The 14,701-nt window shown below is 45.9% G+C and overlaps 1 protein-coding gene across 7 annotated transcripts in view; it reads left to right on the forward strand.

Annotated features, from left to right (window-relative positions):
• piezo1 (piezo type mechanosensitive ion channel component 1 (Er blood group)) overlaps nt 1-14,701 on the forward strand; it is a 214,416-nt gene that overhangs the window by 141,046 nt on the left and 58,669 nt on the right. For all 7 annotated transcript variants that reach the window (XM_061791069.1, XM_061791070.1, XM_061791071.1 and 4 more), the window contains 4 exons: nt 641-697; nt 5,358-5,530; nt 5,633-5,739; nt 13,755-13,931. In XM_061791069.1, the coding sequence (XP_061647053.1) occupies nt 641-697; nt 5,358-5,530; nt 5,633-5,739; nt 13,755-13,931 (514 nt within the window). The remainder of the gene's footprint in view (nt 1-640; nt 698-5,357; nt 5,531-5,632; nt 5,740-13,754; nt 13,932-14,701) is intronic.

A 14,701-nucleotide genomic window follows, 5' to 3' on the forward strand; every position in this document is an offset into this window, starting at 1 on the left:
AACATTTTAACTTTGGGGTGTATGTTTTACCACAATATTGTTCAAACACCAAATATAAGTTTTGGCACGTTTGAACTTCAAGGTACCATTTGAAATTATCAAGTCAATTTTAATTATATAGTGCAAGTTATCATTAGGCACTTTACCCCTGGTTGTGTAGTGCTGTATGTAGCTACCTTTTATGCAGACAGTGCTAGTCCCATTCCTGGTCAGTGCACCAATGCCCACCCTCTGCCCCTCACCAGTCCGTACAAAAATGGCAACTATGACAGGGAAAAGCCGAAAGTCACTTCCCTTTCTTGCTTGAGGCACTTCATACAATGAGCAAGTCAAGAACTGTCGGGCCGAAACCTCCTATGTCCAAATTTCGTAAATTTTATATTTTTTCAGATCCCACATTGGTATGTTCTTATTTCAAATTTCTGACACAATAAGAAAAAGACAATTTGTGTGATTATTAATCCCTACATTTTTAACTTTGACGTTGAGACTTTTACTGTATTGACAATTTTTGTCATTGTCATAAATTACATATTTGGATTATTCTCAATGATCAGTTCAATAATCAAGATACAGGACCGACTAAATTGAAACGTTACCAGATTTGATGAGTAATGCAAACACAATGGTGTTTCTGTAGGCTCAGAGGATAATGATGTGTTTGAAGATCCTCAATTGAAGGAGCCAGTGGAGTTTGGTAAGTTCATATTTTCTTTTCCTCCTCCACATGCGGTCTTACGCATGATCACAGTGAAATAAATACCTGCTTACTGGACATACTAGATTCTTGTTGTTTCTTGTAAGGGAATCAGTAAAATTAATTATGGTCATTTAATATATATATATATATATATATATATATATATATATATATATATATAGTTCCTGATTTGTAGTGCTTTGCAATAAAACAACAGGGAAAATGGCTTATTTTTATTTATATTCTTTCAGGTATGATTTTAACTGTTCAGCCAGTTTTAATAGCTAAAAACAAAGCACTGTGAGGTTTTCACCAGGAAAATATTTTAGGAATAGTGTTAATAATAAATAAAGAGCGAAATAAGTGAACAAACCTGCTCCTGGTAGCACAAATGTAAGCCTGAAACATAGTCCAGTAGTTGACGTTGTCACTCGTTCTCCTCTTTTGTTCGACCAAGTTCCCCCACCTTGTACTCTGTTCTTTCAAAAGCTACAAATATTTCTTTTATGGCTGCACTGGGTGATTTGTTGAAGGACTTGGGACTCTGGGGTCAAGCCCTACATGAAACCATCAAATCGACTTCTACTGCTACCAAACAAGCCAGTCGCTGGCTCTGGATAAAAAGGAGAGACAGCACCTGGACCCAAAAGCAGCACTAATAACAGAGCAACCAGAGAATTCAGAGCTCAGGGGGGCACACCTGGGCTCTCCAGGTGTTGCCGATGAGCCTTCTGGAGTTTTATGGACAAATCATCGAAACATTGATGAAGGAGGGTACCCACCTGATGACCCCAATGAAGCCAATGAGCCACAAATTCAGCACTAAGTCCCTCTTTCGCATCCAACGGCAAGATTTGTATCAATTCAGGCAGCACTGGTCAAATGGGATTGTAACTGAGGTGGATTTCCGGGTCTGAGAAAGCGTTCAACCCCGACCGGGTTGCAAAGGCGCCATAACACAGCCGCGGCTCCACGAAAGAGTTAACAGCCTCCTTTATCCAAACACCGAAGCATCTTCGGACAAAAATGTACGGTACTGTTTTCAGGCTGCTTCCCCGCACGCAGACCCGCGGCTGGTCCGCTCCGCCAACCCGGAAGTAGAAAGCCACGACGCAACTCTGGCGTGATCACATCTGCCCGGCACACGCTTTAATTTATCTATTATTTAATTTATCTTCCAGTGTATACCTATGTATACACACAATACTTTTACATTATTTATTTATGTAATAAATATTATGGGTAGGCGGCACGGTGGACGTCTGGTTAGAGCGTCTGCCTCAGAGTTCTGCGGACCGGCGTTCAATCCCCAACCCCGCCTGTGTGGAGTTTGCAGGTTCTCCCCGTGCTTGCATGGGTTTTCTCCGGTTTCCTCCCACATACCAAAAACATGCATGGTAGGTTAATTATAGACTCTAAATTGCCCGTAGGTGTGAATGTGAGTGCAAATGGTTGTTTGTTTATATGTGCCCTGCGATTGGCTGGCAACCGGTTCAGGGTGTACCCCGCCTCCTGCCCGATGATAGCTGGGCTGATAGCTCCAGCGCTCCCGCGACCCTTTTGAGGATAATCGGCTCAGATGGATGGATGGATATTATGGGTACCCCTTAAAGCGCTTTGTAGATATTTACATTTATATTATCCATCCATCCATTTTCTGAGCCGCTTCTCCACACTAGGGTCGCGGGCATGCTGGAGCCTATCCCAGCTGTCATCGGGCAGGAGGCGCATGCATTAATCTCAAATTAATGCATGTTTTTGGGATGTGGGAGGAAACCGGAGTGCCCGGAGAAAACCCACACAGGCACGCGGAGAACATGCAAACTCCACATTTATATTAATATAATTATATTTATTATAGTTCTAGGGTTTTCTTTATATTGAAAGGAATTGAACACTGTCGTTCATTAATGACATCATCACGAGCCCATCGACAGCAGTCTCATTTGTGCATACATGCTAACTTGTCCTCTCATAGATTGTTGCGGTAGTTACTTGATCCAATAACCGCTGACGTCACTTCTCTCACAGACCACGCTTTCACTCATTCTGCTAAATTGTAACCTGGCCAGGTTGTATTCAATTGGTAACTAAAGACTATGGGCTCTTGTACTCACAGGGTGACGTGACTTGCTAATATACGGCCTGACTGACATCAAGCGGCTATGCAACCGCAAACATTCGCATGAATGCATCCGTTCTGAAGCCAAGCACACGCCCCCTGTCGAGCATTCTACCAGTAACACTTTGTTTCCTTCGTCGGAAACTCTCATTTGACTTCATCGCGTGTCTCCACATCCATCCAGGATGGCCATCCCCTCTTTCACCCTTAATTTATTACTTTTAAACTTAAACCATAACAAATTTGGACGAAGAATTCAAAGCTCCACTCGACACAGACCCCTCACCATTCCCCTTCTGCCACAACTGCTACCACTTTCGGCGACACCGCACAGCCGCCAGGTACACACGTGACGCTCACCTTTTAGCCGGCGTGGAACCTTGTCGGCCCCGCGGTGAAGTCGACCGGCAGCCACAACAAAGAAGATCCTGTTTGTGACGCCATTTGAGGTGGATTTCCGGGTCTGAGAAAGCGTTCAGGTCGAGTGGAAGCAAAGAATACTCTGAGACACAGGCGGATGGGCTAAATTAGGTTTATTGAACAAACCTTTGTGTCTTAACAGCTGTTTTCATGGTCTGATTCGCTGTGAGCCCACCCCGAAAATTTCGGACACAAGCTTATAACTCTCGCATCTGTGGGCGTACTCGTAGGTACCGCTCTTAGGCCTGATTGGTTCCCTCAGGTTTGAATTGTACAACTACTTCCTCTTGGTGTCACTTTTGGTCCCTCAGGTGGCCCTCTTTTCATTGAAACAACCGAAACCCAAAGTGACGCACCAAATGACGGTCGTAACCTTTTATGTTACACCAGCAGCCTCCGTTTATGGCTGAATTCATTGTTTACCCAGAAGACATATTGTCCTGTAAACTGCAGGGGCAATTTACGGATAAGGATTTGGTCTCAGTAATGCAATTTCCCTCTTTGAAGCTGAAAGTTGAAAGAGAGATCTCTGAAGCAGGCAACACTAGCAGGATGGCTGCCATCCTGCTATACTGTAAAAATATCTCTCTTCAAGTCCGTATTAAAAATACACTACATAACCACCAGTCCTTTGCTTGAACTACGGTTCTAAGAAGAAACATAAAGGCAAGCAGCAGACTCATTTGTACTACAACCCCAATTCCAATGAAGTTGGGACGTTGTTTTAAACATAAATAAAAACGGAATACAATGATTTGCAAATCATGTTCAACCTATATTTAATTGAATACACTATAAAGACAAGATATTTAATGTTCTAACTGATAAACTTGATTGTTTTTAGCAAATAATCATTAACTTGGAATTTTATGGCTGCAACACGTTCCAAAAAAGCTGGGACAGGTGGCAAAAAAGACTGAGAAAGTTGAGGAATGCTCATCAAACACCTGTTTGGAACATCCCACAGGTGAACAGGCTAATTGCTAACAGGTGGGTGCCATGATTGGGTATAAAAGGAGCTTCCCTGAATTGCTCAGTCATTCACAAGCAAAGATGGGGCGAGGTTCACCTCTTTGTGAACAAGTGCGTGAGAAAATAGTCGAACAGTTTAAGGACAATGTTCCCCAACATACAATTGCAAGGAATTTAGGGATTTCATCATCTACGGTCCATAATATCATCAAAAGGTGCAGAGAAATCACTGCATGTAAGCGGCAAGGCCGAAAACCAACATTGAATGCCCGTGACCTTGGATCCATCAGGCGGCATTGCATCAAAAACCAACATCAATGTGTAAAGGATATCACCACATGGGTTCAAGAACACTTAAGAAAACCAATGTCAGTAAATACAGTTCGGTGCTACATCTGTAGGTGCAACTTGAAACTGTACTATGCAAAGCAAAAGCCATTTATCAACAACACTCAGAAACGCCGTCGGCTTCTCTGGCACCGAGCTCATCTAAGATGGACTGATGCAAAGTGGAAAAGTGTTCTGTGGTCCGACGAGTCCACATTTCAGCATTTCAGCTGTGATGGTATGGGGCTGTGTTAGTTCCAATGGCATGGGTAACTTACACATCTGTGAAGGCACCATTAATGCTGAAAGGTACATACAAGTTTTGGAGAAACATATGCTGCCATCCAAGCAACGTCTCTCATGGACGCCCCTGCTTATTTTAGCAAGACGATGCCAAACCACATTCCTAACCCAGGACAAAGAAGGCAAGGAAACTCTTGGATGGTCTAGATGGATAGAGTTCTGCATTATTGGTTGAAACAATTCACTGCGCCTGAAGGTGTCAAAATTACCTCTGCATAATCTACGTAAACCCTCCACGGATGTAAAATTTTGATTGAGAGAATATTTTTGGTGATTTTTAATTAAATCACCTACATTAAATAAATACTTGTATTCTTCTGTATTTTCTGTTGTATCTTACGAGGGATATTTAATACATTTTAACTGCTTCTTCCTCAGTGTTTTGTCTCACCCTGCTTTTGATAGCATTATCTGGTTATCTTTTTGGTTATGGAATGCAATGTATATGTTATATGTATCTAAAATCATACAGTATCTCTTCCAATTCTCTTGCACACTGTCTGTGTTCTACAGGTCATGGCGAGATTGTTCAGAGGATGTTGGATATCATACGTTTCTTATGGGCCGTAGTACTAGCCATCATGGATGGATTGACCCAGTGGCTTAACCTTCTGACGAAACAGTACAGGGAAACATCGGCTGTTCTGTGCAATGAACGCTACTTTTTCATACACAAGATACAGCGAGTAAACACAATTTATGGAAAATTCATCTCCAAGCACACATACTGTAATGAACTTTCCTGAAGCACTTCTTATCTAAATCCTGTAAAACTCTTGTGTTTCCAGTCTCAAACACCATTAGACTCGACGACTGACCAATCTCAAGGAAGTGATAGTCCCACACTGGATACTTATTTGAGACAAACTGAGACAGAGTCCCCAACTCAATACAGGTTAGTGTGAAAAATAATTTTTAAAAAGGATACTTTTAATCTTACAAGATGTACTTTCCTTGATGTTCATGTGTGTGATGAGCAGTGTTGTACCTGAATGAGTTCAATGAACGAAGGTTCATGAACTAGTTCATATTTTGTGCGAACATGAACTGAACTTAGTTCATTTCTACCTGATAAACGTAAATGAGATTGCACTCATTCTGGGGTCAAAGAACGGTTTTGAATAAAAGTTCATTTGCATTCGAGAGTGCCAGGTGCCAAAAAATAAATAAATAATAAAATTGTACTGGTATTACCACACAACTGGTCACCTTTTATTGCTCAGTGTCTTTTATTGTTTTCATGTCTCAAAAGTGTTCTCTGTCAATTGACTTTCTGTTGTCGTACTTGAGCAGCTCCAACTCCCGGAGACAAATTCCTTGTGTGTTTTTGACATACTGTGCAAATAAAGATGATGATGATGATGATCCATATCCAAAAGAGCTCACCAGCCAGCCTCAGACAGATGGCCTTTCAAATCCCACGGACACCTCCACTGTTCTTGTCTGGACCACGCCTGAAGGGACTGAAAAGAGACCGCCCTTGGTCCAGACATCTCCCTTACAACCAGATCAAAGAACACAGATCCTGGCTTTATCAGCAGTAGACTCAAATCCCAACATCTGGTTTTTCACCCCTGTAGAGCAAATGAAGCCGTTCCTTGGGCTTTGGGTGACCCCAGGAGGATTTAAGACTAAATTGCATGCACGGGACCTTGAACCTTGTGCTAAGTTTGTTCTCTGATTTGAACTGAAATTGTGGACTCTTGGAACCTCAAAACTGCACAAACACACAAGCACACGTTAACACACACAATGACTTCACATACACCTGCTCACACTTTTATCATAACTATACATGAATTATTAGTTCTCGAATGAATTTGACTTTATTATCAAAACCCCTAGGTTGCGTGTTAGTAGAATTGCTGGACAACTTATAATGGCCTTTCCAACAAAGCCTGTCATTAATGGCAGCATAAATGACAAAACTCTAAGAAAAGTTTAATTTAGCTGACTTGAAACTGGAGAACAAAGTCTCAGCCAACTTGATCCCCCGTGCCCCCAAAAGGTGGAAAGAAGCAGGAGGGGTCGACAAGGTACAGCGTCTCTGGGCTGAGAACCCCCATTCGCTTGTCCTTCTTTCCTGTGGTTTGACAACACATTGGCACAGCCGACGCACAAAGGCTGGGGAACTTTTCTAAAGTTCACAACCCGAGCTCTTCGTATTTAAATGGATATTTATTGAGAAGTTGATCAGTCGAACAGAACAAGGCTTCTAGAGGGGAGTGAGAAAAGTCAACAACAAAAGACAAAGCACTAGCTGTAAACAAGATGAAGAAACTAAATTAGTATATACCTAGAACAATGACATTAGATATGAGTGTTGTGTTGTATGGGGCAATAGTGCTACAGGGAAGGACAGGACAAGATAAGACAGGACAAGGACAGGAGGGGAAGCATGCAGGACAAGGGTCGTGAACCCAGCTGTACAACTGAAGTGTGGTGGGAGCGGTTATGTAAATTATAAATGTCTATAGGACCACAGTGTGAGTGAGGGGATACTCAATCATAAGTTATTTGTTGCAATGAGTGAGAGGCCCCACACCCAGCGAATAAGTTCCAGGGGTGTGTTGTGTCAGTGGACACATGCAAGTGAAATGACACCGTTTCGCATGCACAATGACCGTCAGAAGTGTCCTGTAATTGCTATGCCTCCACTGCGGGGGCTGAGGACCCCACCCACTCAATAAAGAGGCGGGGTCGGGCCCAGTAGTCCACACGAGAGCGGCCCAGTGGATGCAACACGTCCCACACCGAGGGATCCAGGGCGGTCCACCGAGGCACCCCAAAAACCAGCCACCTGGAAGACGCTGCGGGGACCCAATGCCACCCCCCAGTCAAATACCAATTGTGTTTTCGCCCGAAAGCCGAAATTCACAAATTGTACCCTCAATAATGAGTCAATTTAAGCGACAAATGGTACAAAGAAACTCTGCCAAATCTCATTTAACACTATCTTCCAATTATGCCCCTGACCGCTTGGGTCATGCTATTGCTTTGATATTTACCTCTCATTTTTATATTTCTCTTGGGATCTCTGTTTGCCCCTCTATGAGCCGTCACCTTATCGTGGTGGAGGGGTTTGTGCATCCCGATACTCCGAGGAGCTAAATTGTCTGGGCCTTTATGCCCCAAGTAGGGTCACCCATGGCAAACAGGTCCTAGGTGAGGGACCAGACAAAGCATGGTTCAAATGACCCCTTATGATAATTAACATAAATGGACCTCAGTTTCCCCTGCCTGGACACAGGTCACTGGGGTCCCCGTCTGGAGCCAAGCCTGGAGATGGAGCTTGAAGGCGAGTACCTGGTAACCAGGCCTACACCCATGGGGCCCGAAAAGGCAATGTGAGTTGTCCTTCCCATGAGCTCACCACCTGTGGGAGGGATCAAGGGGGTCGGGTGCATAGTGAGCTGGGTGGCGTCCGAAGACGGGGACCTTGGCGGTCCGATCCCCGGCGACAGAATGTCACTTCTCTGGCAGGGAAAGGGACCGAAGGGTGTATGCCAACTACAGGGGGATCACACTCCTCAGCCCCACTTTTAAGGTTTGTTCAGGGGTTCTGTAGAGGAGTGTCCATCAGGAAGTCAAATCTCAGATTCAGGAGGAGCAGTGTGGTTTTCGTCCTGGCCATGGAACGGTGGACCAGCTCTACACCCTCAACAGGGTCCTTGAGGGGGCATGGGAGTTCGCCCAATCAGTCTACATGTGCTTTGTGGACATGGAGAAGGTGTTCGACCATGTCCTTCGCGGAGACCTTTGGGGGGGGTGATCTGGGAGTATGGGGTAACGGACTCCCTGATACGGGCTGTTCGGCCCCTTTACGACTGGTGTCAGAGTTTGATCCTCATTGCCGCCAGTAAGTCGGATCCTTTTTTAGTGGGAATTGGACTCCGCCAAGGCTGCCCTTTGTCACCGATTCTGTTCATTAACTTTATGGAGAGAATTTCTCAGCGCAGCCGGGGTGTTGAGGGCGTCCGGTTTGATGACATCTGTATCACGTCATTGGTTTTTGCAGATTATGTTGTCCCTGATGGCTTCATCAGCTGTGAAGCAGCTGGGTTGAAAATTGGCACCTCCAAATCTGAGGCCATGGTCCTCAGTTGGAAAAGTGTGGAGTCCCCTCTTGGGGTCCAGGAGGAGATCCTGCCCCAAGTGGAGGAGTTCAAGTAGTTCACAAGTGAAGGAAGAATGGAGCTCGAGATCGACAGGCAAATCAGTGCAGCGTCTGCAGTGATGCGGATCTTACTGTTGTGGTGAAGAGGGAGCTAAACCAAAAGGCAAAACTCTTTATTTACTGGTCAATCTAAATTCCTACCCTTACCTGGTCACGAGCTGTGGGTTACGACCAAAAGAAAAAGATCGCGAATACAACCGGCCCAAATTAGTTTCCTCCGCAGGGTGTCCGGCTCTCCCTTAGACATAGGGTGAGAAGCTTGGTCTTCTGGGAAGGGCTCAAAGTCGAGCCACTGCTCCTCCACATCGAGAGGAGCAGTTGGCTCGGCCAACTTGTTAGGATGCCTCCCAGACGGCTCCCTGGTGAGGTGTTTCGGGAGGAAGATGATGTTTTGGGCACGTCCCATGGAGAGGATGCCTGGGAACACCTTGGGTTCCCCCCAGAAGAGCTGGAAGAAGTGGTTGGGGAGAGGGAAGTCTGGGCTTCTCTGCTTAAACTGCTGCCCCCATGACCCGAACTCTGATAACCGGAGGAAAATGGATGGAAGGCTGGATGGATCTCTGTTTGGCAACATTAATTTAGACTCACTAAATCAAATTCCTCAACACTTACCCTTGCTCAACCCACACATAATTTTTTTTTTAATGTCCGCTCTCGTGATAATAAATTATTTATATGTTTAGATTTAATTACTGAATAATAACTTCGACTCATTTATTATAGCTGAGTCCTGGCTAATACCACGAGTGTCCCCCCATTGATTAGTTATTTTCCCCCCACCAATTTTAATTAAACGAGTGACATACTGTATGCTGCCTTGGTATTATCTCAATTTCTATAGTTAGTGTAACCTAATAAGAGCACCATAAACCTCTTTGTAGTAATGAGTGCAAGATTAAAATCAAAAGGTAATTTTTTTCTTGGTTTGATCCTTTTGCGGCAACATGGTGGATGACTGGTTAGCACATTTGCCTCACAGTTCTGTGGACCGGCCTCCCTTGTGTGGAGTTTACATCTTCTCCCCGTGCCCTGCGATGGTTTCCTCCCACATCCTAAAAACATGCATGGTAGGTAAAATGTAAACTATAAATTGCCCGTAGGTGTGAATGTGAGTGTGAATGCTTGTTAGTTTATATGTGCCCTGCAATTGGCTGGTGAGCAGTTCAGGGTGTACCCTGCCTCTTGCCTAGAGTCATCTGGGATAGGCACGCCCGCGTCCCTAGAGAGGATAAGCTTTACAGAAAATGGAGAGATGGATAATTATTTTGAATATCTTGTGGTGTTTCCTGCTCAAACAACAGCCCAGAAGTGCTGATTCAAGGGGTCTTTCATACTTTTCATGTCTGTAATAATCTCTTTTAGCTTTAGTATTTGGTAGCACAGTGTCCTTTGAGCCTGAAGACAACGTATTTATTTACTGTATTTTTAATGTAACATTTACCACTTGGGGCAGGATCTCATCACCGACCTGGAGAGGGCACGCCACCCTTTTCCGACTGAGGATCATGGTCTCAGATTTGGAGGTGCTGATTCTCATCCCTACCGCTTCACACTCAGCTGCGAACTGCTCCAGTGAGAGTTGGAGGTCACGGCTTGATGAAGCCAACATCTGCAAAAAGAGATGCAATACTGAGGCCACCAAACCGGACCCCCTCTACGCCTCGGCTGCGCCTAGAAATTGTCCATAAAAGTTATGAACAGAATCGGTGACAAAGGGCAGCCTTGGCGGAGTCCAACCCTCACCGGAAACGAGTCCGGCTTACTGCCGGATATGCGGACCAAACTCTGACTCTGGTCGTACAGGGGGTTCGGTACCCCATACTCCCAAAGCATCCCCCACAGGACACCGAGGGACCTGATCGAACGCCTTCTCTAAGTCCACAAAACACATGTAGACTGGTTGGGCAAACTCCCATGCACCCTCGAGGACCCTGCTAAAAGTGTAGAGCTGGTCCACTGTTCCACGGCCAGGACGAAAACCACATTGCTCCTCGACTCACAACATTCCGTATCAAGGTCAGCAGTGCCCCATCCTTACAATACACGGTGTTGATGGTGCACTGCTTCCCCCTCCTGAGACGCCGGATGGTGGACCAGAATTTCCTTGAAGCTGTCCGGAAGTCTTTCTCCATGGCCTCACTGAACTCTTCCCTTGCCCGGGTTTTTACTTCAACAACCACCAAAGCTGCATTCCGCTTGGCCAGCCGGTACCCATCAGCTGCCTCAGGAATCCCACAAGGCCAAAAAGGCCCGATAGGACTCCATCTTTAGCTTGACGGCATCCCTCAATGTTGGTGTCCACCAACGTGTTCGGGGATTGCCGCCACGACAGGCACCGGCCACAGCTCCGGTCGTGGCCGTAATGGAGGCGTGGAACATGGTCCACTCGGACTCGATGTCCCCCGCCTCCCGGAACATGAGCAAAGTTCTGTCGGAGGTGGGAGTTGAAACTCCTTCTGACACGGGATTTTGCCAGACGTTCCCAGCAGACCCTCACAATACGTTTGGGCCTGCCACGTCGGACCGGCATCTTCCCCCACCATCAGAGCCAACTCACCACCAGGTGGTGATCAGTTGACAGCTCTGCCCCTCTCTTCATCCGAGTGTCCAAGACATGCGGCCCCAAGTCTGATGACACGACCACAAAGTCGATCATCGAACTGCAACTTAGGGTGCCAAGTGCACGTGTGGACACCCTTATGCTTGACCATGGTGTTCGTTATGGACAATCCATGATAAGTCCAATAACAGAACACCGCTCGGGTTCTCATCGGGGGGGCCGTTCCTCCCAATCACGCCCTCCCAGGTCTCACTGTCATTGCCCACGTGAGCATTGAAGTCCCCCAGCAGAACGATGGAGTCCCCAGCGGGAGCGCTCTCCAGCACCCCCTCCAAGGACTCCAAAAAGGGTGGGTACTCTGAAATGCTGTTTGGTGCATAGGCACAAACAACAGTCAGGACCTGTCCCCCCACCCGAAGGCAGAGGAAGGCTACACTCTCATCCACCAGGGTGAACCCCATTGTACAGGCGCCGAGCCGGGGAGCAATAAGTATACCCACACCTGCTCGGCGCCTCTCACCGTGGGCAACTCCAGAGTGGAAGAGAGTCCAACCCCTCTCGAGAGGACTGGTACCAGAGCCCAAGCTGTGCGTGGAGGAGAGTCCGACTATATCTAGTCGGAACTTCTCGACCTCACACACCAGCTCGGGCTCCTTCCCTGCCAGAGAGGTGACATTCCACGTCCCTAGAGCCAGCTTCTGTAGCCGGGGATCAGATCGCCAAGGTCCCCGACTTCGGCCACCGCCCAGCTCGCACTGCACCCAACCCCTATGGCCCCTCCCACAGGTGGTGAGCCCATGGGAAGGGGGACCCACGTTACGTCCGGGCAAGGGAAACCTGAGTCCATATTTTGTCTTCGTCATAAGGGGTCTTTGAGCCGTGCTTTGTCTGGTCCCTCACCTAGGACCTGTTTGCCATGGGTGACGCTGCCAGGGGCGTGAAGCCCCAGACAACTTAGCTCCTAGGATCATTGGGACACACAAACCCCTCCACCACGATAAGGTGTGACGGCTCAAGGAGGGGCGCAAGACACTGAACCCTAATTTACTCCCAGTAGGCCTGGCAGCGCCTTGCATGGCAGCAGCCGCCCATTGGTGTATGAATGTATGGGTGAATGTGAGGCTTTGTAAAGAGCTTTGGGCACTGTGATAAACCGGTATATAATTGCAGTCCATTTACCATTTACTGTATGTGGCTTTATGCAGTTAGGTGGGGGCTGTAGATGTTTGTTACCTATACAGCCACCCAATGACACAGGTAATATTTTTCCATTGTGAAAGTTAGTCCTTTGCACTTGCCCCCTAAAACTCAATTTGCTATTTGTATGGACAGTAACAAATGACTCGCGAATCACAATCAAATCTTTACTCCTTGTAGTATTCTGAAATAATAGGCCAACAAATGAAAAATCCTATTTGATTATTTGAAAACTATTGAACTGGGAAGGGAATACGCTGGCACGTTTTGACTGACGCATTTTAGCTGCCGCTTTTCCGTACAGAAAAGTCTTCTTTTTAGTTTAAAATGGCTAAATCTAACCAGGATCCCTCACCGTACTTTGGCCACAGGTAGAATCCCAGGACTGTTTTACGTTCAACCATGCAATAAATCCTTGTGTACTAAGCTGCCACTTTTTACGCTAGTCTGCCAGTTACTTAGCCTGCTGGCTACATAGCCGCTCTTCTCTTTGACGCTGTGTTGGATCAACTTTCTCCCGTTCAATCTGCCACGGTCGCCCCCTTCAGTGATGGCTCCTTTTTGTCTTCTGTTGTGGCGCATCCATGTTTTCCGTGCAGTTCGTTGGAGCTAGGCTAATGGAAACCTCCTTCAGCAGAGATCTTGTTTTTTGTTTTTTTAAACAACCTTTATGGAGATCTCTGTGAAGCTACAATACATACAGGCAAAGAAGAGATACGCACTAAGTCAAAATGGCGGCAGCCGTAAACAACAGACATGGCAGCATTGTAGCTCTTGTCAAAATGAAGTAAGTATGTTATTCTTTGATTTGTTTTGATTTGAATGTGAAAATGCTGATTTGGATTTCATGTTTTCCATGGAGACTCGCATGTCAATCTGAATCACCACCTGAATTCGCTCGTAGCGCTAGTGAAGTATTGCTTTATTATTTATTTTCTTATTTTGTATCTATTGTCTGTGTGTTTGATTCCATCAGCCTCTTGGAGGAGACCCATATTGTGGAGGACTTGTCTCCTTCTAGACCAGGACTCAACAGAACTACAAACCTCTTGAGTCCTGAACTCCCGCTTGGCAGCAATGACCTGATACCTGATACCCAATCCATACAACAACACAGACATTCCAGAACAGCCAGTGAAGTGCTGGGAGACAGGTAGACACAGTGAATGACGAAGACTGAAGGCTAATATTGATGCACATCATGTGTTTACGTAGGACATCACTTTTTTTATTTTTTTTTTTATTTTTTTATTTTTTTTATACCTGTTCCATTCAGGTGCTTATTCATGCAATATGGTAGATCTGTATAAAGGTTTGGGGCTAGGGGGATTCACATGGTGGAGGGGCAGCCCACATCTGGCAGCCAGGATTCATATTATTGCTTGTTGTGTTGACTGCGCGTCCAAACACAGCATCCCCTCTCACTCCACATTTTTAATCATGTCATGTGTTTTGAAAGTATTTTTCTGTGCTTGTACTGTACACAGACATGTGCATGTAGTTCTCAGTTGCCAAGGCTTACTAGATATGGCTGTCACTGTCTTTTGGATATACGGTCTAAGGTAACAAACTTGACCAGGGAGTCACAGAGAAGCTCTGAGGTCTGTGACTTCTCGGATGGACCATCACATCACAGGACTCGCCTGCTGGATTACACCCGGCTTGATGTGAGACACTGTTGTGTTCTAGTTTTCATGGAATCATGGCTCACTGACAAAATCCCAGTTTCCGCAATCCTGCAAGCAGGGCTATGCTCCCACACCGACGAGTATCTGTGGAGGGAGGTAGGACTGGAGTTTGTGTTTACATTAGTGACGCCTGTTCAGGAATCCGGCTGTGGTGTACAGTACAAGCACTGTTCTCCTCTGGCAGAATTTATTAACATTAAGTGCCGACTCTTCCGTCTTTCAAAGGAATTTAAAT

This window comes from Phyllopteryx taeniolatus, chromosome 11, assembly GCF_024500385.1.
Source record: "Phyllopteryx taeniolatus isolate TA_2022b chromosome 11, UOR_Ptae_1.2, whole genome shotgun sequence".
Taxonomy (NCBI): domain Eukaryota; kingdom Metazoa; phylum Chordata; class Actinopteri; order Syngnathiformes; family Syngnathidae; genus Phyllopteryx; species Phyllopteryx taeniolatus.